Genomic DNA, 21,656 nt, shown 5'->3' with positions numbered 1-21,656 from the left:
TGTATTGTTATTATTATTATTATTATTAGTGATGCAGTGCCTGCAATGCAAACTATTGACTCCCATAGCAAAGCTATGGGAGTCAATAGTTTGCAGTGCTACGCAATGCAAACTATTGACCCTCATAGCAAAGCTATTTGGTGAAATTTGGGGAAAAAAATTAAAAATCCCTCCCTCTGAGCCTCACTCTAACTTCAGAGTTTCGGTGATATTCTGAAAAAAAAAGGTTCAATCTCATGTGGTGGCCACAGTTTTTGAGGTACAGAGATAAAAAATACATAAAAACGTAGGGATTTTTGTTGGCTTTAAGATGGTGTTGGTTTGATTTGTGTGGGACGTACGGTTTGGACTGGAGGCTCCTCTGAGCGAGGAGTGCGGCGCCAGCTTTTCGAATTTTTCCCCATGTGTGTGTATGTGGAAATCGAGAGGGATTTCTCGACGATTTTCGTGTCGCATACTTTCTTTCCAAAACGACTACGGCCACAATTTTGGCAGTACGCGCGTGGCGACAACACTAAATTGTAGAAAACCCTTGGCTGACGCTCACGATGTGTTTGTTTTCTCGATAGCACTTGTAGTTTTTGAGATACAAGCATTTGTTCGGAGGGCAAATCCTAGTTTGCACTTTCCCTCTGACTCAGGCAGAGGTGAGAGGGAGACTTCAGCAGCAGTTGACCCTGGTAGCCATGACAACCAGACCCCAACCAGCTTACACACGCAGCAGAAGGGGACCAGAGGCGGGAAAAGAGCTCTCAGTGGAAAACATGATCTGCCAAAACATTAAAACCCCCCAAACCATTACTGCAGTACTGTAGGGGGCCAGAACCTGACATTATGACCTTTTCCTTTATTTTAAACACAAATTATATCTGGCTGCTTTGCTGAAACTCCTGACACAACATCCCTGACCCGTTTCCTTCATCTTATTAGGTCAGTGAATAGCTCAACTGGTAACAGACGCTAACTACTAGCCGCCCAGTGATTTAGCCGCCGACTAGCCTTCCAGCATAGCTCATGTATGTTAGCAAGCTAGCGGAGCTAACGGAGCTAGCTAGCCGCTAGCTAACCGCCGCGGACTCAACCGCGGAGTTAGCCTCGAGCTAACCGCGAGCTAGCCTCGAGCTAACCGCTAGCTAACCGGGATTTAACCGCGGACCCGCGGGAGTTAAACACGAATTAGCCGCGGCAGTTAGCCGTGAGCTAACGCGGAGGCTAGTGGGGTTAGCCGCCGGCTAATTCGCCGCCTTGCTAGCGGGTGCTTATCACAGTAATAATGTTGAAGTTTTACAATTTAAAGGGAAGATATTTTTAAATTAAACTGTGTCAAACTGAAAAATATATTATTCCACCACATAAAGTAGGAAACATTTATGGCTTGCAACAACATTAATGACAGTATATATATATAATTGGAGTAATTTAATATAATATGATGTTTTTAATTAAATAAATAATGAGCTGTTGAACACTCATAAGAGTTATATTAAATATGTTACATAACATTATTTGACATGTCTATTTGTCTGCCTATAGTTTTCCTCCAGCTGATCCAGACAGACTGCAGTGACGTCCAACATGAGACGAAGAGCTGGACTCGCAAGACAATTTGAAGGTCTTCACTTAATCGCTGATTCCTTGTTACAGCCTGGATGTGTTAAGTTTAATATTATTGTTTATCTAACTGTAAGACTGTGCCGTAAACTGTTAAACTATTGCTCAGGTAGGAGTAATGAGTTTTATTGTTAAAATTATTATGATTAACGATCAATTGTTACGATTTGCTCGTTCTTTGTCTGGGGATCCTAGTGAGATCCCTCCCACTCTCTTCCTTATTTGATGCTGGCTTTCAGGTGGAGCTGGGAGGGGTCTGCTGCCTGTACCTGCCCTTCAGTTTGTAGAAGGGCGTAAAGGACGACCCTTCTCAGTGTCTCTCTCTCTCAGCCAGGCCTACTGCATCCTCCTCATCCTGTTTGGTTTGTTGTACCCTGCATGACATCAAACTCACACCCATCCAGTCAGAAGGAACCAGGCCTTAAATGACTACTTGAGTTGTGCTTTTTGTTATAGCTGCTGCTCATGGTAGTAAAGACATGCTACTTAGTAAAGACATTCGCGACGTAAAAATGAAATGATTGGCGACGTTAGTCGCCAATCATTTCATCATGACTAGATAAACAGGTGAACAAGGAAAGTATTGAATATATACAAGTATGAAAGTATACTTTCATCAGGATTATATCATGACGAGATAAACGGATGAACAAGGAAAGTATTTGCGAGGTCAGTTGTAAATAATTTCATGAGGATGTCATCGAACTAGATAGCCAGGAAAAAAAGGAAATTATTCGCGACGTCAGTCGCGAATAATTTCATCAGGATTATATCATGACTATATGAACAGGTGAAAAATGAAATGATTGGCGACGTTAGTCACGTTAGACGTTAGTTCACCTGACTAGATAAACAGGTGAACAAGGAAAGTATTGAACATATACAAGTATGAAAGTATATGAAAGTATACTTTCATCAGGATTATATCATGACGAGATAAACGGGTGAACAAGGAAATTATTTGCGAGGTCAGTTGTAAATAATTTCATGAGGATTTCATCTTTAATAGACTATAGATAGACATCTTTAATATTCCCCTGCGGGAATTCGCGAGAGTGATGCAGTGGCCACAGCAGTCTGTGATATGATATGATGCTATGATGATATCATGCTACAATAATCCTTTGCTTTCATGATATAATTTAAAAAAAAGGATAGTATGAGTTAAAATAAATAGTATATATACTTATATATATATATATATACACTAAATATGTATATATATATATTTACATACATACATTTACACACACACACACATCTATCTATAACAGCATCATAGCGTAGCTCAGGAATCTAACCTGTGTCCATGAGAGAGACAGAGAGATCGTGAACGCGCATATGTGTGTGCGTGTCTGTGAATCTGTGAAGCCCGCGAAAAATTCATCCATCTGATTGGACAGTAGCAATGACGTGTTCACGGGGAGGACTCTGATTGGTCAGGTCCGTTACTACGGAGTTAAATACCCTCGTCTGATTCTGCTCCTCCCCTTTCTTCTCGGCAGAGGTAAGTGTACATTTCATTCCTCTTTAGATAACAAATATTTTATTAAATTGTTAAAGAAAAGTGATATTATTGAAGCTAGATATTTTTCTGTCGTTATTCTGTAAATGTATTTAATTATTTATGTTCGGTGTGTTTATATTAAAGAATATTAAGCCGCGGTAAAAGCTCGGTAAAAGTGACTGTGCCTTTTCTATATAAAACATTAAAGAAAGACAAAAGCAAACAGCTCTAACTGTGGTAATATGTATATATCTTTATCAAAAGAGAGATTATTAAAGCTAAATATTACTTTCTGGTGATTTTACGGTTGGTTTGTTTCAATACAAGAACATTAAACCGAGCTAACAAGCTAACGGAGCTAATTGGCTATAGACAGAGCTAAGCTAGCGGCCTGTACCGCCGCCATTATGCTAATGAAGGGCTAACGAAGCTCACTGGCTGTAGACGGAGCTCCGGTAAAGGCCCGAAGGGCCGCTACTGTGTTAATGAAAAGCCTACAAAGCTAACTGGCTGTGGCGCGAACGGCAGCCATTATGCTAATGAAAAGCTAACGGGGCTAACTGGCTGTAGATAGAGCTTGGTTAAAATAGCTAGGCTAATATGTTAAACACTTTTACATCATACCTTCATTAAATAGAAAAGCATTTTGATACAAGACTATTTTTTTTACTTTTGGTAATAAATGTTCATTCAGATGTTGATACAATCCTGTACATTTGCTGAAGTTAATGTTATCTTTACTTGTGTGGAATATCTATTTGTCATAGTAATTATTTGTTTTTATGAAAAAAAAAACTTATAATATGATACTGTTTAAAATAAATTAATATAGTAGTATAATTATCATCCATAGTTATTATAATATAGAAATATTGTGCCCAAAAACACACACTTTATGACAACTACAGATGTTTAACATGTGTCTGCTTTGTTATTAGCTTGTTGCTTACACTAACTTATAACATTTGAAAGACATTTCAATTTTTTTGCATTGTCTTTGATAGGATTAAAGGGTTCCTGTGCTTCGACAGCTGAGAGTTGATTCATCGCCCTCAACCATCGCAGAGCAGTATCGCCACCTCACCCACACACATACATTCACCACACCTTCATCTACACAGATTTAATTTAAGTATAACATATTACATTAATTTGTCTTAGATTAGATTATTTTACATTAGGTAGTTAGAGTTTAGGTAAAGGTTAGGGTTTAGGTTAGTTTGATAGGTTTGATAGCCTGTTAAGCTTTGAAAAGTATTTTGTCTTGTTTTTTTTTCCTGTCTATTTTTTGTCAGCAGGATGCCTAGGAAGTCCAGACGTTCCATGGCGGTGAAGCAGCGCTGGAGGAGGCTCGACCTGGAGGAGCTGAGGTCCACCCCTTCCCCCCTGGAGGTATTTACACAGTAGATAAGCTTCTGTGCCACAATGACATCTGTCTGCGTGAAAATGGCTCTAGAAATGTTACATCTATTGTTTTCTCCTTAACTGCTGAGTTCTGTATGTGTTTGGTCTTAATGTTTCATCAGACGTCCCCCCCGGCCGGAGAGGAGCCTTCCCACCGACCCTGCTCTCAAGCTCGTCCCCCCGTTCGTGCTCGTGAGTATCTCTCAATGATCAATAAATTCATTCATTCATTCAGCATTGTAGCATCTTGGCATAGTAGCATCATCGTAGCATCGTAGCATCATAGCATCGTACTATCACAGCAATATAGCATGGTATCGCAGACTGCTGCGGCCACTGCATCACTCTCGCGATTTCCCGCAGGGGAATTGTCTAGTTAGTGATGCAGTGCTACGCAATGCAAACTATTGACCCTCATAGCAAAGCTATGGGAGTCAATAGTTTGCAGTGCGAAGCACTGCAAACTATTGTTCTTCACTACGTTTTTTCTTCTTATTATTATTAAACTTTTTCCTACGGATTTTCGAAACTTTTCAACTCAAATACCGTTCGTCCCACACAGACACAAAATACATCAAAACGTGCGTCTCGATCGGACTCGGTGTGCTTCTATACAGTTCTTTCAAACAAGATTTTTTCGCGACGTAGTCGCGAAAAAAATGCGATAAATTTCCCATTGAAATGAATGGAGAAGCACGAAAAAAGCGGCAACATTCCAAAATTTACAGCTTGGCTTTGTCGAGTGATTACTCGGCCATGCTTTGTAGTAGAAACTTGCTTGGAAGTTTGTACGAGGCACGGGAAGTGTAGCTTTCTCTTCCTGAAAACGGCGTTTCGATACCTTTTACGGTTTGGTCAGGGTCGCAGTTTACGTTTTGGTGAAATTTGGGGAAAAAAATTAAAAATCAGCGTTTATAATGGGGCTCTATGGGCCCACTCTGACCGACACTCTAACTTCAGAGTTTCGGTGATATTCTGAAAAAAAAAGGTTCAATCTCACGTGGTGGCCACAGATTTTGAGGTACAGAGATAAAAAATACGTAAAAACGTAGGGATTTTTGTTGGCTTTCAGATGGTGTGGGTTTTATTTGTGTGGGACGTACGGTTTGGGCTGCAGGCTCCTCCGAACGAGGAGTGCGCCGACCAGTTTTCTAATTTTTCCCCATGTGTGTGTATGTGGAAAGCGAGAGCGATTTTTCGACGATTTTTCACGTCGCATACTTTTTTTCTAAAACGACTACGGCCACAATTTTCGCAGTAGGCGCGTGGGAACAACACTAAATTGTAGAAAACCCTCGGCTGACGCTCACGATGTGTTCGTTTTCCCGATAGGACTTGTAGTTTTTGATTTATGAGCATTTGTTCGGAGGGCAAATCCTAGTTTGCACTTTCCCTCTGACTCAGGCAGAGGTGAGAGAGAGAAGGAGACTTCAGCGTCAGTTGACCCTGGTAGCCATGACAACCAGACCCCAACCAGCTTACACACGCAGCAGGAGGGGACGAGAGGCGGGAAAAGAGCTCTCAGTGGAAAACATGATCTGCCAAAACATTAAAACCCCCCAAACCACCCCTGTCTCCCTTGGTGCTTTCACACAGCTGCTGGGCCTCTTAGCTATAGCTCTTCTCATTGACTGAATGACAATTTCTCAGTCATGTTTGACCTTTTCCTTTATTTTAAACACAAATTATATCTGGCTGCTTTGCTGAAACTCCTGACACAACATCCCTGACCCGTTTCCTTCATCTTATTAGGTCAGTGAATAGCTTAACTGCTAACAGACGCTAACGACTAGCCGCCCAGTGATTTAGCCGACGACTAGCCTTCCAGCATAGCTCATGTATGTTAGCAAGCTAGCGGAGCTAACGGAGCTAGCTAGCCGCTACCTTAACGCCGCGGACTCAACCGCGGAGTTAGCCTCGAGCTAACCGCTAGCTAACCGCTAGCTAACCGGGATTTAACCGCGGACCCGCGGGAGTTAAACACGAATTAGCCGCGGCAGTTAGCCGTGAGCTAACGCGGAGGCTAGTGGGGTTAGCCGCCGGCTAATTCGCCGCCTTGCTAGCGGGTGCTTATCACAGTAATAATGTTGAAGTTTTACAATTTAAAGGGAAGATATTTTTAAATTAAACTGTGTCAAACTGAAAAATATATTATTCCACCACATAAAGTAGGAAACATTTATGGCTTGCAACAACATTAATGACAGTATATATATAATTTGAGTAATTTAATATAATATGTTTTTAATTAAATAAATAATGAGCTGTTGACCAGTCATAAGAGTTATATTAAGTATGTTACATAACATTATTTGACATGTCTATTTGTCTGCCTATAGTTTTCCTCCAGCTGATCCAGACAGACTGCAGTGACGTCCAACATGAGACAAAGAGCTGGACTCGCCGGACAATTTGAAGGTCTTCACTTCATCGCTGATTCCTTGTTACAGCCTGGATGTGTTAAGTTTCATATTATTGTTTTTCTAACTGTAAGACTGTGCCGTAAACTGTTCAACTATTGCTCAGGTAGGAGTAATGAGTTTTATTGTTAAAATTATTATGATTAACGATCAATTGTTACGATTTGCTCGTTCTTTGTCTGGGGATCCTAGTGAGATCCCTCCCACTCTCTTCCTTATTTGATGCTGGCTTTCAGGTGGAGCTGGGAGGGGTCTGCTGCCTGTACCTGCCCTTCAGTTTGTAGAAGGGCGTAAAGGACGACCCTTCTCAGTGTCTCTCTCTCTCAGCCAGGCCTACTGCATCCTCCTCATCCTGTTTGGTTTGTTGTACCCTGCATGACATCAAACTCACACCCATCCAGTCAGTAGGAACCAGGCCTTAAATGACTATTTGAGTTGTGCTTTTTGTTACAGCTGCTGCTCATGGTAGTAAAGACATGCTACTTAGTAAAGACATTCGCGACGTAAGTCGCGAATACTTTCATACCTGTCTTGACCTGACCATTACTTTTTGTAGTCAAACATGGAATTATTTGCAACGTAAGTCGCAAATATTTTCACCAGGATTATATTATGACTATATGAACAGGTGATCATTAAAGCATCATAGCATCTTGGTATAATTGCATTGTAGCATCTTAGCATCGTAGCAACATAGTATCTTAGCTTTGTAGCATCTTAGTAACATAGCATCTTAGTATCTTAGCATCATAGCATTATAGTAGCATCTTGGCATAGTAGCATCATCATAGTATCGTAGCATCGTACTATCGCAGCAATATAGCATGGTATCGCAGACTGCTGCGGCCACTGCATCACTCTCGCGATTTCCCGCAGGGGAATTGTCTAGTTATTATTAAACTTTTTCCTACGCGATTTTCGAAACTTTTCAACTCAAATACCGTTCGTCGCACACAGACCCAAAATACATCAAAACGTGCGTCTCGATCGGACTCGGTGTGCTTCTATACAGTTCTTTCAAACAAGATTTTTTCGCGACATAGTCGCGAAAAAACTGCGACAAATTTCCCAATTGAAATGAATGGAGAAGCCCGAAAAAAAAAAAATTCAACAGACATTTTCAACAATGAACTGCTCTGGCATACTTTAACCGAGAGACTTCATTTAAACTTTAAAACGTAGGTACTCTTGCCTTCTCTTCAGAGATTCACTTCACTTATCGACAACTTTTACCGTTTTTAAACTATGAAGCCTCAGAGTTGTGTAGGTTTTTACTCAAATTTCAGGGTTTATAATGGGTGTGTATTGCGCGGAATGTTTGTGCTAGAGTGGATGACATCATCAGCTAGAGTGAGGAGGGGAGAAGAAAGTTAGTCAAAAAACTGCACAGAAACTGCTCCCGTGGCCACAAATTTCACACGACAGACATAATTTATACATAGAAACGTAGGAAAATGTGTCTTCTCACTCAAATTTGTATGCTAAAGCTGTAAGTCTTATAGTTTTGGCGTCAGACACAAAGATGCGCCAGCAACACCCACCCACAGCTCCATAGACTGCCATGTTAAAAAGGCAGGGAAATTTCTGGAGGAAAGCAGACGTAACCTTTCTTTGAATCGCTTTAAATAGGTCACATTTCTTCATTTTACCCACAAACTGCATATGTAGACGTTCAGGAAAGCCTCAAGATGCCCAAAGTTAAGTCGGTTCAATGATTGGAAATACGGTTTGGCCACAAGTCCTTCCTGTTCGAGGCGATTTTTCAGCATTTTCTCTCTCTCTCCCCGTCTTCCAACTGACATTCTAACAGGAGCAGTTGACCCTGGTAGCCATGACAACCAGACCCCAACCAGCTTACACACGTTCACACACGCAGCTGCTGGAAAACATGATCTGCCAAAACATTAAAACCCCCCAAACCATTACTGCAGTACTGTAGGGGGCCAGAACCTGACATTATGACCTTTTCCTTTATTTTAAACACAAATTATATCTGGCTGCTTTGCTGAAACTCCTGACACAACATCCCTGACCCGTTTCCTTCATCTTATTAGGTCAGTGAATAGCTTAACTGCTAACAGACGCTAACGACTAGCCGCCCAGTGATTTAGCCGACGACTAGCCTTCCAGCATAGCTCATGTATGTTAGCAAGCTAGCGGAGCTAACGGAGCTAGCTAGCCGCTACCTTAACGCCGCGGACTAAACCGCGGAGTTAGCTTCGAGCTTACCGCTAGCTAACCGCTAGCTAACCGGAATTTAACCGCGGACCCGCGGGAGTTAAACACGAATTAGCCGCGGCAGTTAGCCGTGAGCTAACGCGGAGGCTAGTGGGGTTAGCCGCCGGCTAATTCGCCGCCTTGCTAGCGGGTGCTTATCATAGTAATAATGTTGAAGTTTTACAATTTAAAGGGAAGATATTTTTAAATTAAACTGTGTCAAACTGAAAAATATATTATTCCACCACATAAAGTAGGAAACATTTATGGCTTGCAACAACATTAATGACAGTATATATATAATTGGAGTAATTTAATATAATATGATGTTTTTAATGAAATAAATAATGAGCTGTTGAACACTCATAAGAGTTATATTAAATATGTTACATAACATTATTTGACATGTCTATTTGTCTGCCTATAGTTTTCCTCCAGCTGATCCAGACAGACTGCAGTGACGTCCAACATGAGACGAAGAGCTGGACTCGCAGGACAATTTGAAGGTCTTCACTTCATCGCTGATTCCTTGTTACAGCCTGGATGTGTTAAGTTTAATATTATTGTTTTTCTAACTGTAAGACTGTGCCGTAAACTGTTAAACTATTGCTCAGGTAGGAGTAATGAGTTTTATTGTTAAAATTATTATGATTAACGATCAATTGTTACGATTTGCTCGTTCTTTGTCTGGGGATCCTAGTGAGATCCCTCCCACTCTCTTCCTTATTTGATGCTGGCTTTCAGGTGGAGCTGGGAGGGCTCTGCTGCCTGTACCTGCCCTTCAGTTTGTAGAAGGCGAAGCATAAAGGACGACCCTTCTCAGTGTCTCTCTCTCTCAGCCAGGCCTACTGCATCCTCCTCATCCTGTTTGGTTTGTTGTACCCTGCATGACATCAAACTCACACCCATCCAGTCAGAAGGAACCAGGCCTTAAATGACTATTTGAGTTGTGCTTTTTGTTATAGCTGCTGCTCATGGTAGTAAAGACGTGCTACTTAGTAAAGACATTCGCGACGTAAGTCGCGAATACTTTCATACCTGTCTTGACCTGACCATTACTTTTTGTAGTCAAACATGAAATTATTTGCAACGTAAGTCGCAAATATTTTCACCAGGATTATATTATGACTATATGAACAGGTGATCATTAAAGCATCATAGCATCTTAGTATAATTGCATTGTAGCATCTTAGCATCGTAGCAACATAGTATCTTAGCTTTGTAGCATCTTAGTATCATAGCATCTTAGTATCTTAGCATCATAGCATTGTAGTAGCATCTTGGCATAGTAGCATCATCATAGCATCGTAGCATCGTACTATCACAGCAATATAGCATGGTATCGCAGACTGCTGCGGCCACTGCATCACTCTCGCGATTTCCCGCAGGGGAATTGTCTAGTTATTATTATTATTTCAATAATAATAATAAACATTACAAAAGTAGAACTATTGTCCATAAATTGATCAGATTAGACTAGTAAATGAAGAGGTATAATGGTGTAACCCGGTTACACCACTTGACATTTCCAATTGAAACCAAAATTTGCAGGCATTATTGTGGACAACTATGTAAACACTTGACCTTGGTTTGTATATTTAAAGCTATTTTTCATATTAATTTTAATATTTTATGATAATTTATGTTTATTAACATTTTACTGAGGTCATACCATTTGACATGTATTCTAATCATACCTGACCATGATCTGAAAATGCTTTATTTTGTCAAATGTTAGAGAGAGTTACAAACCTTGACATGTGGCAGTTGGGGTCTTCAGGGGTCCTTCTGTTTGACATCACATCCTGTCACATGATCTTCTAGCTCAAAATTTTCAAAATTGCTCCAAAAAGGGTGGTTACACCAGTTGACATACCAGAATTTTGACTTAGCAGACATGATTCCCCATATTAATGGAAATATTCAGAACTGCCATGTTTATCTTTTACTATCTGGTATTAAAAAATACTTGTTTAAAATTATGCCAATGTATTTCAGAGGCTGTTTAGAACATTATTACACATTTTTTCAACAACTTATATTATTGGTGCTGCATTTTTATGGTTACACCATTTAGACAATTTTACCCTTATTCTCTCAATATTATCTCAAAACTTAATAAAAATCAGGCATTTTAAGATAGGGGGCCAAAGAAAAATATATTTTTAAGTAAATTATAACTTTATTGTGAAATTTTCACATTTTTAAAGTTTTTCAAACCTCAGGGACAGAAAAAAATGAGCGGCACGTCTTTCACCCCTCTATATATGTCTGGGTGAAGGTGGAGAGCTTCTGGCGCAGGTCCAGGCAGGTGGCAGCGCAGCCGCAGCAGGTCGTTGGCCGAGTACTGAAGCATACCCGTCACTAGCTGGTGAACAGGCAGTAGAAACAGCCAGGCGCAGACAAACAGGGTGTATGTCCTACCGGCCCGCATTGTGGATGAGGACTTAGGCAGCATCGAAACGCCAGGTGAGGCTCAGACCGGGGAACAGGTGAGCTAGCAGTGAAGGCTCACACAAACGGTAGTGCCGACAGATCGTTTCAGTATTCCAAATGAAGGCAATTACATTCACCGATTAGGTCATAAAACCATAAAATGATTCAGAAGAGTCTGGAAAGTTAAAAAGTTAAAAGGTGACCGGCGAGCAGCGGCAGCAAGTTGTACCAGCGTTCACTCACGCAATTTTGTTATTGTATTATACCCTCTGAGATGTTTAGGGTCAGATACAACGACTGGTGTTTAGTCTGAGTTTTAGAGGAGGAAGTTCCAGGTCCTCCTTTATGTCTTTAAAGAGTTTAACCAGCTGATAGATAAATACACCTGGGTGTTATCTGTATAGAGACGGAGGTTGATGTTTCCTGATAATATTTCTTAAAGGCAACATGTATAATGTGAAGAGTATTGGTCCTAGTACAGAACCCTGAGGAACTCCATGACTACCTTTAGTAGAAGAGTCATAGTTGGACTCTGTCTGACAGGATTCAAACCTTTAATTTAATATCATGATGAATAGAATCAGATGCAGCAGAGCTGGTTCTGTTCTATGATGAACTCTTCAGATCATTCCTGTTTCAATCAAAGGAAGAAGAATCCTTGAATCCTTGAAGCATCTGTCTCTACGGGAGCTTTGTTTAGGGTCGGATCTGGTCTAGAGCTCAAACACCTGTCTCTACGGGAGCTTTGTTCAGGGTTGGATCTGGTCTAGAGCTCAAACACCTGTCTCTACGGGAGCTTTGTTCAGGGTCGGATCTGGTCTAGAGCTCAAACACCTGTCTCTACGGGAGCTTTGTTCAGGGTCGGATCTGGTCTAGAGCTCAAACGTCTGTCTCTACGGGAGCTTTGTTCAGGGTTGGATCTGGTCTAGAGCTCAAACACCTGTCTCTACGGGAGCTTTGTTCAGGGTCGGATCTGGTCTAGAGCTCAAACATCTGTCTCTACGGGAGCTTTGTTCAGGGTCGGATCTGGTCTAGAGCTCAAACATCTGTCTCTACGGGAGCTTTGTTCAGGGTCGGATCTGGTCTAGAGCTCAAACATCTGTCTCTACGGGAGCTTTGTTCAGGGTCGGATCTGGTCTAGAGCTCAAACACCTGTCTCTACGGGAGCTTTGTTCAGGGTTGGATCTGGTCTAGAGCTCAAACATCTGTCTCTACGGGAGCTTTGTTCAGGGTTGGATCTGGTCTAGAGCTCAAACATCTGTCTCTACGGGAGCTTTGTTCAGTGTTGGATCTGGTCTAGAGCTCAAACGTCTGTCTCTACGGGAGCTTTGTTCAGGGTTGGATCTGGTCTAGAGCTCAAACGCCTGTCTCTACGGGAGCTTTGTTCAGGGTTGGATCTGGTCTAGAGCTCAAACACCTGTCTCTACGGGAGCTTTGTTCAGGGTTGGATCTGGTCTAGAGCTCAAACACCTGTCTCTACGGGAGCTTTGTTCAGGGTCGGATCTGGTCTAGAGCTCAAACATCTGTCTCTACGGGAGCTTTGTTCAGGGTCGGATCTGGTCTAGAGCTCAAACATCTGTCTCTACGGGAGCTTTGTTCAGGGTCGGATCTGGTCTAGAGCTCAAACACCTGTCTCTACGGGAGCTTTGTTCAGGGTCGGATCTGGTCTAGAGCTCAAACATCTGTCTCTACGGGAGCTTTGTTCAGGGTTGGATCTGGTCTAGAGCTCAAACATCTGTCTCTACGGGAGCTTTGTTCAGTGTTGGATCTGGTCTAGAGCTCAAACGTCTGTCTCTACGGGAGCTTTGTTCAGGGTTGGATCTGGTCTAGAGCTCAAACATCTGTCTCTACCGGAGCTTTGTTTTGTTCAGGGTTGGATCTGGTCTAGAGCTCAAACACCTGTCTCTACCGGAGCTTTGTTTTGTTCAGGGTTGGATCTGGTCTAGAGCTCAAACACCTGTCTCTACCGGAGCTTTGTTCAGGGTTGGATCTGGTCTAGAGCTCAAACACCTGTCTCTACCGGAGCTTTGTTCAGGGTTGGATCTGGTCTAGAGCTCAAACACCTGTCTCTACCGGAGCTTTGTTCAGGGTTGGATCTGGTCTAGAGCTCAAACACCTGTCTCTACCGGAGCTTTGTTCAGGGTTGGGATCTGGTCTAGAGCTCAAACACCTGTCTCTACGGGAGCTTTGTTCAGGGTTGGATCTGGTCTAGAGCTCAAACGTCTGTCTCTACGGGAGCTTTGTTCAGGGTTGGATCTGGTCTAGAGCTCAAACGTCTGTCTCTACCGGAGCTTTGTTCAGGGTTGGATCTGGTCCAGAGCTCAAACATCTGTCTCTACCGGAGCTTTGTTCAGGGTTGGATCTGGTCTAGAGCTCAAACACCTGTCTCTACCGGAGCTTTGTTCAGGGTTGGATCTGGTCTAGAGCTCAAACACCTGTCTCTACCGGAGCTTTGTTCAGGGTTGGATCTGGTCTAGAGCTCAAACGTCTGTCTCTACCGGAGCTTTGTTCAGGGTTGGATCTGGTCTAGAGCTCAAACACCTGTCTCTACGGGAGCTTTGTTCAGGGTTGGATCTGGTCTAGAGCTCAAACACCTGTCTCTACCGGAGCTTTGTTCATGGTTGGATCTGGACTAGAGCTCAAACACCTGTCTCTACCGGAGCTTTGTTCAGGGTTGGATCTGGTCTAGAGCTCAAACGTCTGTCTCTACGGGAGCTTTGTTCAGGGTTGGATCTGGTCTAGAGCTCAAACACCTGTCTCCGTGGGAGCTTTGTTCAGGGTTGGATCTGGTCCAGAGCTCAAACGTCTGTCTCTACGGGAGCTTTGTTCAGGGTTGGATCTGGTCCAGAGCTCAAACGTCTGTCTCTACGGGAGCTCAAACGTCTGTCTCTACGGGAGCTTTGTTCAGGGTTGGATCTGGTCTAGAGCTCAAACGCCTGTCTCTACGGGAGCTTTGTTCAGGGTTGGATCTGGTCTAGAGCTCAAACGCCTGTCTCTACGGGAGCTTTGTTCAGGGTTGGATCTGGTCTAGAGCTCAAACGCCTGTCTCTACGGGAGCTTTGTTCAGGGTTGGATCTGGTCTAGAGCTCAAACATCTGTCTCTACGGGAGCTTTGTTCAGGGTTGGATCTGGTCTAGAGCTCAAACACCTGTCTCTACGGGAGCTTTGTTCAGGGTTGGATCTGGTCTAGAGCTCAAACGTCTGTCTCTACGGGAGCTTTGTTCAGGGTTGGATCTGGTCTAGAGCTCAAACGTCTGTCTCTACGGGAGCTTTGTTCAGGGTTGGATCTGGTCTAGAGCTCAAACGTCTGTCTCCACGGGAGCTTTGTTCAGGGTTGGATCTGGTCTAGAGCTCAAACATCTGTCTCTACGGGAGTAGAGTAGTAGTCATATTTCCAGACCATGAGAACGTCTCCAGGTTCTTTCAGCTCTGAACTGATCAGCCTAGTTCTGGCAGGTAGATCTCCTCCTCCATTCACTGAGCCATGCTGCAGTGATCAGTCAGTTAGTGTTGGTGGTAAATAATGATCTAGTTACAGCAGCATCAGATCAACATCTACTGTAATGAAAGCTCCATTATTATAAATAATGATGTTATGAGGAGATGATCAGAGAGAAGAGGGTTTTGAGTGAATCCTGTCAAACCTCCAGTTTCTATTAGCGATGGGCGATATGGACTAAAAATGTTATCCCGATAATTTCTGGTATTTATCACGGTAACGATAAAAATGACGATAAATAAATACCAATTCAGCCTAATCTTTTTGATTTTTGGTTTGTGCTTGTGTTTGAGGTGGTGGAACGAATTACCGTCCTTTTTATGCACTATTTGTTTGCAAACCTTGCATGTTGTAATTCGCAGACTTTTTAACCCCTTCATGCCCTTCGCAAATTCGCGACACACTGTTTCCGGTCAGACTGCAGCCGAAATAATGCATGTAATACTTAAATGTCGGTTTGTGCAGATTCAAAAAAATCCTAGGAACCTTTTGCCAGCACTGAAAAATTAATTCAGGTGTTAAGGGGTTAAAAACCTGTCGAAGGAGGATTAGTTCCCTCTCCTTCATCCCAAGTTCTTTATACCTATTGGAAAGGTTAGTCCAACTATGAATAGATCACCCGACAACTTCTCTCCAATCAACAATTTATTTGACACGCAGAGAATAGGTCCAGAGTCAGCGCTGAGACTTCAGCTTAACCACCTTATGGCTAGAAAAGGAGAAGTTTGATTCTATCTGGGCTCCACCCGAGGACAATAGGAGGAGCGCCGCCTTTAGTGGATCAGTGGTTTTCCATGTGTAGCCGAGGCCGGCTCTAACTGGTTTCTACAAGGTGAAATATTAGAGTGTGGTGCATCTGATCTAGTGAGCAAAGCTGCAGCAAAGCAGTAAATAACCCCGTATCTGGTATGATAGAAGAAGAACATTTCTTTCTGTTTTTTCCCTACCATAACTCTTTTATATCTAACAGTGTTTTTCAACCACTGTGCCGCGAGAGATCGTCAGGTGTGCCGTGGGAAATTATCCAGTTTCACCTAATTGATCTAAAAAACATTTTTTGAAATCCTCTAATATTGGCCTGTATTCCATTAGCGGCCGGGTCTCGCTGTCAGCGGAGGTAAATAAAGGCCGGTCTCTAATAGCGGCCGGGGCTATTATTAGAACCATCTCGGCGGGTCAGGATTTCGTGGAATCAGTGCTCACTGCGCCCTCTCTCTGTGCGGGGAGGGACGGGGCCCCCTCGCTCCCGGCGGTGGACTGTCCTCAGTGCGCTCCGACCGCGTCGCGCCGCTCATTTGTTGTTAATGTTCTTATACCATGTTATGGTTACTGTACGTTTTCAATAAATGAACCCAGTATTTTATAGGTTGAAATAGACACAAAATCTTGTTTTTATTAATTCTACTGGTAGTTCGTTTTGCTCAAATAGAAATTAAGGCCTGATCTAATTCTGGCCTCCTTCCAATAAAGGCCTGGACCGCGATGTGCTTGAGTAAATAAAGGCCGGGGCCTGTATTAGAGGAAATACGGTATAAGACTTTTTTCTTTGTGTTTATTTGATTCATATTCAAGACACTTTGACAAGAATGACTTTATATTGTTACTTTAGGCTACAGAGCTTATTTTTTAACATTTTCGGTTGATGGTGTGCCTTGTGATTTTTTCAATGAAAAAAATGTACCTTGGCTCAAAAAAGGTTGAAAAACACTGGTCTAACAAACCAAACCAGATAATGGAGGTGGAGCCTCGTTTAGGAACGAGCTCCTCGCTGCCCAGCGTATCTGCTCCACCTACCGCCATTGTCAATTTGTCAATATTCCACACGTGTTGGGCTGCGAGTGTGTCGCGCACATATGTACGTCATCAATGGGAATTTAACGTTTTTATCGCAGGATGACACATTCTTACCATGGGGAATGTTTTTGACAATATATCGTAAACAATGAAATATCACACATCCCTAGTTTCTATAAACGACATCTAAGATGTGATTAAAACAGTGAGTTGATCTGTTTCCACCCTGAGAAAAGATAAATGAATCTGAATCTGAATGAAAATGAAGAGCTGAGGCTGTCACTGACAACATCAACATCTCCTCCTATAATGACTTGATGAGTTCTCAGCTCTAGGTCACAGTCAGATGTTCTTCCTCTTCAAGGAGTTCTCAGGTTCTGGTTCTTGTTGATGCTGTAGAGATCAAGTTGGACTGAGAAGGAGGACACGTTGCTTCCTGCAGCAGAGACATGAACATCCTAAAGTATGACATGATGTTAATGTGTTTCTAACTCCACTGGTTGTTGTAATGTGACCCTCAGTCTGAGCCGTAGTCCATGAAACCAGGAAGTGGTGCAGCAGAAACCAGCGTCTTTAAATGAACATGTTGACTCAGTGATCTGAGTTTACTGGAGGAGTCAGAGGATGAAAAGCTTCTGATCAGGACGTTCATCACTGCAACTAAGACATTAAAGCTCTGCTGCTGAAACATGAAATAAAAGAACAACAGCTGATCAGTCTGGAGACACTCACTCTGCTGCTTCCTGTTGATTCAGCAATGACAGCAACTAGGATAATGACAACGACGACGACGGCAATGACTACAGCAACTACAACAAAATGTCAAGAGCAACAACAAGAACGATGACAATAATAGTCTCATGTAATAATAATAATGATATTAATATTGTTATTGTTATATAATACATTATTATTACAGGATAAATAAAGTTTCTATCTACAGGAGCCATCATCTCTTACGTTCTAACCAACTGTTCTCCTGGTAACTGATGACTCATCACCAGCTCTGATTCTGATTGGCTGCTGATGGTGAAGTGAAAGTAAACAGAGGGACTTTCCTCAGAAGCTGCTGCTGCTGCGTTCAGGTGCTGCAGGAAAACTCAGCCTCCTCATGTCAACAGGACGTCAGAGCTGGAGGATGCAGTGAGTTCTGGTTTTTACAGAGACACCTGAAGGCATCATGTGGTCAGAGACAAAGGGAGACATGTTGGACAGAAGACAGTTCATCAGGACTGATCTGATCTGTGAGGACAGATGAGACGTTTCAGACTCTGATCATAGAGACAATGATGTCCCATGATGCAACAGAGGACGACCTCTTATTATAGGACGTTTAGCATTAGCATTAGCATGTGTGGACAGATTCAGAGTGTGTCTGTCTTCAGGATGTCTCAGCTCCGTCCTCATCTCTGGTCTCTGTAGGACCATCATCATCATCATCATCATCTTCATCAGGACCTGTCTGTGTGTAGTCCAGTACTAGAGTAAAAGTACTCAGTTACTTTTCTATTTAAATCAACCTAAAGAATCAAACATCATCATCATCATCATCTTCATCAGGACCTGTCTCTGTGTGTAGTCCAGTACTAGAGTAAAAGTACTCAGTTACTTTTCTATAAAGCTCTTTTATTGTTTAGAGTCAGATGAACTGGTTTCTTGCTGGTCTTTTATTTTGAAAGGCCTCTCAGTATGGATCAGCTGTGAGTCTTCTTCCTCTGCCTGCTCTACCTGGACACCGGTGACATCAGAGCAGCTCTGCTCTGTGATTGGCTGCTGTGTGAGTAGGAGCTGGGCTGCTGCAGGAGTTTCAGTCACTTTGAGAGAGTTGACTTCAGGTTGACAGTTGAACAGAGACTCTGAGAGCTGCTGATGAAGACCATGGAGGTGATGAAGGTGATGAAGCTGCTCCTCTTCCTCTCCTCTGTCCTCTGTGTCTCTGCTGATGAGGGTGAGTTTCTGTCTCTTTACACTGAGGACACTTTTCAGAGGGACAGTCAGCTGATCACTAATCTCTTCTTTCTCCTTCAGCTCTTCATCAGGACCTTTATATCTTTGGATGTTCAGACTCTGATGGAGAGGACATGTACACTCTGGATGGAGAAGAGATCTGGTACGCTGACTTCATCAACAAGAAAGGAGTCGAGCCTCAGCCCAGTTTCACAGGTCATATGACCTACCCAGGAGGTTATGAATCCGCTGTGGCTAATCAACAGATCTGCAGATCAAACCTGAAGAACAGCCGTATTGGTATGAAGGACAGCCCAGTGGAACAAGGTGAAGAACATTTAATTGTTGTCTGTGATGTTTGTGTTTCAGTCTGGAAGAACTTATTGATCCTCATCAGGTCTGAACAAGCTAACAGGCTAACAAGCTAACAGGCTAACAAGCTAACAGGATAACAAGCTAACAGGCTAACAAGCTAACAGGATAACAAGCTAACAGGCTAACAAGCTAACAGGATAACAAGCTAACAGGCTAACAAGCTAACAGGCTAACAAGCTAACAGGATAACAAGCTAACAGGCTAACACGCTAACAGGCTAACAAGCTAACAGGCTAACAAGCTAACAGGCTAACAAGCTAACAGGATAACAAGCTAACAGGCTAACACGCTAACAGGATAACAAGCTAACAGGCTAACAAGCTAACAGGATAACAAGCAAACAGGATAACAGGTCTGAATCAGGTTGATCAAGTGAAACAAGCAAACTTACTGTCAACATGATGCTAACACCTGCAGCAGGAAGAACAGTCTAACAGGCTGACAAGCTAACAGACTAACATGCTAACTATCTTTTCCTCTGATCTGATCTCTCAAACATCACATGACGTTGTTGTCTTCAGATCTGATCAGTGATTTATTGTTCAACATGTATTAGTGTCAGATGTGACTTGATGATATATTTATTAACGATCAGCTGATCTGATCCAGAGAATCAATGATGTTTAGATGTGATGATAACTGATGTTTATTGTGTTTGTGTTCAGATCCTCCTTCCACCCCCATGATCTACACCGAGGACTCTGTGGAGGTTGGAGTGTCCAACACCCTCATCTGTCATGTGACTGGTTTCTTTCCTGCTCCTGTTAAAGTCTCCTGGACCAAGAACAGCAAGAACGTGACCTCAGGGTCCAGAATCAACGTTCCCTTCCCCAACAAAGATGGTTCCTTCACCCAGATCTCCAGACTGGTCTTCACCCCACAGCTGGGAGACATCTACAGCTGCTCAGTGGAACATCTGGCCCTGACCCAGCCCCTGACCAGGATGTGGGGTGAGACCTGGAGTTAACAAGACCACTGATGTCTCTGTGTCCATGTCTCTGTGTCCACGTCTCTGTGTCCATGTCCCTGTGTCTAGATGTGTAGCCTGACGTGTCTCCGTCTCTGTGATGTGTAGCCTGACGTGTCTATGTCTCCACGTCTCTGTGTCCACGTCTCTGTGTCCATGTCTCTGTGTCCAGATGTGTAGCCTGACGTGTCTCTGTCTCTCCTCTGTCTCTGCCTCCATGTCTCTATGTCCACGTCTCTGTGTCCAGATGTGTAGGCTGACGTCTCTGTGTCCACGTCTCTGTGTCTCTGTGTCCACGTCTCTGTGTCCATGTCTCTGTGTCCACGTCTCTGTGTCTCTGTGTCCATGTCTCTGTGTCCATGTCTCTGTGTCTGTGTCCACGTCTCGGTCTCCACGTCTTTGTGTCCATGTCTCTGTGTCCATGTCTCTGTCTCCATGTCTCTGTCTCTGTGTCCAGATGTGTAGCCTGACGTGTCTCTGTCTCTCCTTTGTCTCCATGTCTCTGTCTCTGTGATGTGTAGCCTGACGTGTCTCTGTCTCCAGATGTGTAGCCTGACATGTCTCTGTCTCTCCTCTGTCTCCATGTCTCTGTCTCTGTGATGTGTAGCCTGACGTGTCTCTGTCTCTCCTCTGTCTCCAGATGTGGAGGACCAGACCCCCCAGCCTGGTATTGGACCCTCTGTCTTCTGTGGAGTTGGTCTGACTCTGGGTCTGCTCGGTGTTGCAGCTGGAACCTTCTTCCTGATCAAAGGAAACGAGTGCAGCTGATTGGATGGAGGGGATGACGTCATCAGGGAGTGATCCAGCTGTTAGAAACATCTGGATGAGTATGTTTGTACAGAAGATACTGGTTACAGTGATAACCTGTAATAATAACCAGTGATTGTTCAATTGTCTCATTTCTGTCCAACAATAAAAGTGTCTCCATCAGTCTCTGGTCTTCATTCATTACTGATCAGCTGTAGCTGTAAAAGTAAAAAAACAAGTAAAAATACAGCTGTTCAGATATATACATGAATAGTCAGCAGCAGCAGCAAACCTTGTGAATAACAGTGGCCTGAGATCTTATAAAATCTTATTAAAGAACAAGCTACTATGAAGGTAAGAAAGGCTTTTATTTTGACAGTCCGGTTGTGTATATATCTGTGTAATTGATGCATGAACAAGAGTGTTACAGGGATCATGGTGGGGGGGTGTGAGGGTGTGATTTCACCCTCAAAGTGAAATCGCATCAAACTGACGGGACGTGGTGTACAGGATGATATGACGTTGATGTTAAACTGTTGTTACAGCTTAAAGGTGGACAGGTGACATCTTCACCAAAGGTATGAACAAGAGTCATTTGACCTTTGACCTTTCCTTTATTGGTCCAATTTTTCATTCACAATAAAAGAACATAAGGAAACTAAATACACAGGTTATATTTTATTTTGAAAAAATAGATTCTGATTAACACAAAACAAGTTGAAATGAACTCCT

General features: G+C 42.8%; 1 protein-coding gene across 1 annotated transcript; it reads left to right on the top strand.

Annotated features, from left to right (window-relative positions):
- Positions 1–18,504: 18,504 nt before the first annotated feature.
- On the top strand, positions 18,505–21,107 carry LOC311491107 (mamu class II histocompatibility antigen, DR alpha chain-like). The gene is made up of 4 exons (XM_084548972.1): positions 18,505–18,836; positions 18,917–19,162; positions 19,876–20,160; positions 20,818–21,107. Exons 1-4 carry the CDS (start codon positions 18,758–18,760, stop codon positions 20,943–20,945), a joined length of 738 nt encoding a protein of 245 aa, XP_084405098.1. The 5' UTR covers positions 18,505–18,757; the 3' UTR covers positions 20,946–21,107.
- Positions 21,108–21,656: the final 549 nt, after the last annotated feature.

Source organism: Chelon labrosus, assembly GCF_963514085.1.
Source record: "Chelon labrosus genome assembly, chromosome: 1".
In the NCBI taxonomy this organism is placed as follows: domain Eukaryota; kingdom Metazoa; phylum Chordata; class Actinopteri; order Mugiliformes; family Mugilidae; genus Chelon; species Chelon labrosus.
Note: the sequence above shows the minus strand (reverse complement) of the source record. Positions and strands in the feature narration are given on the sequence as shown.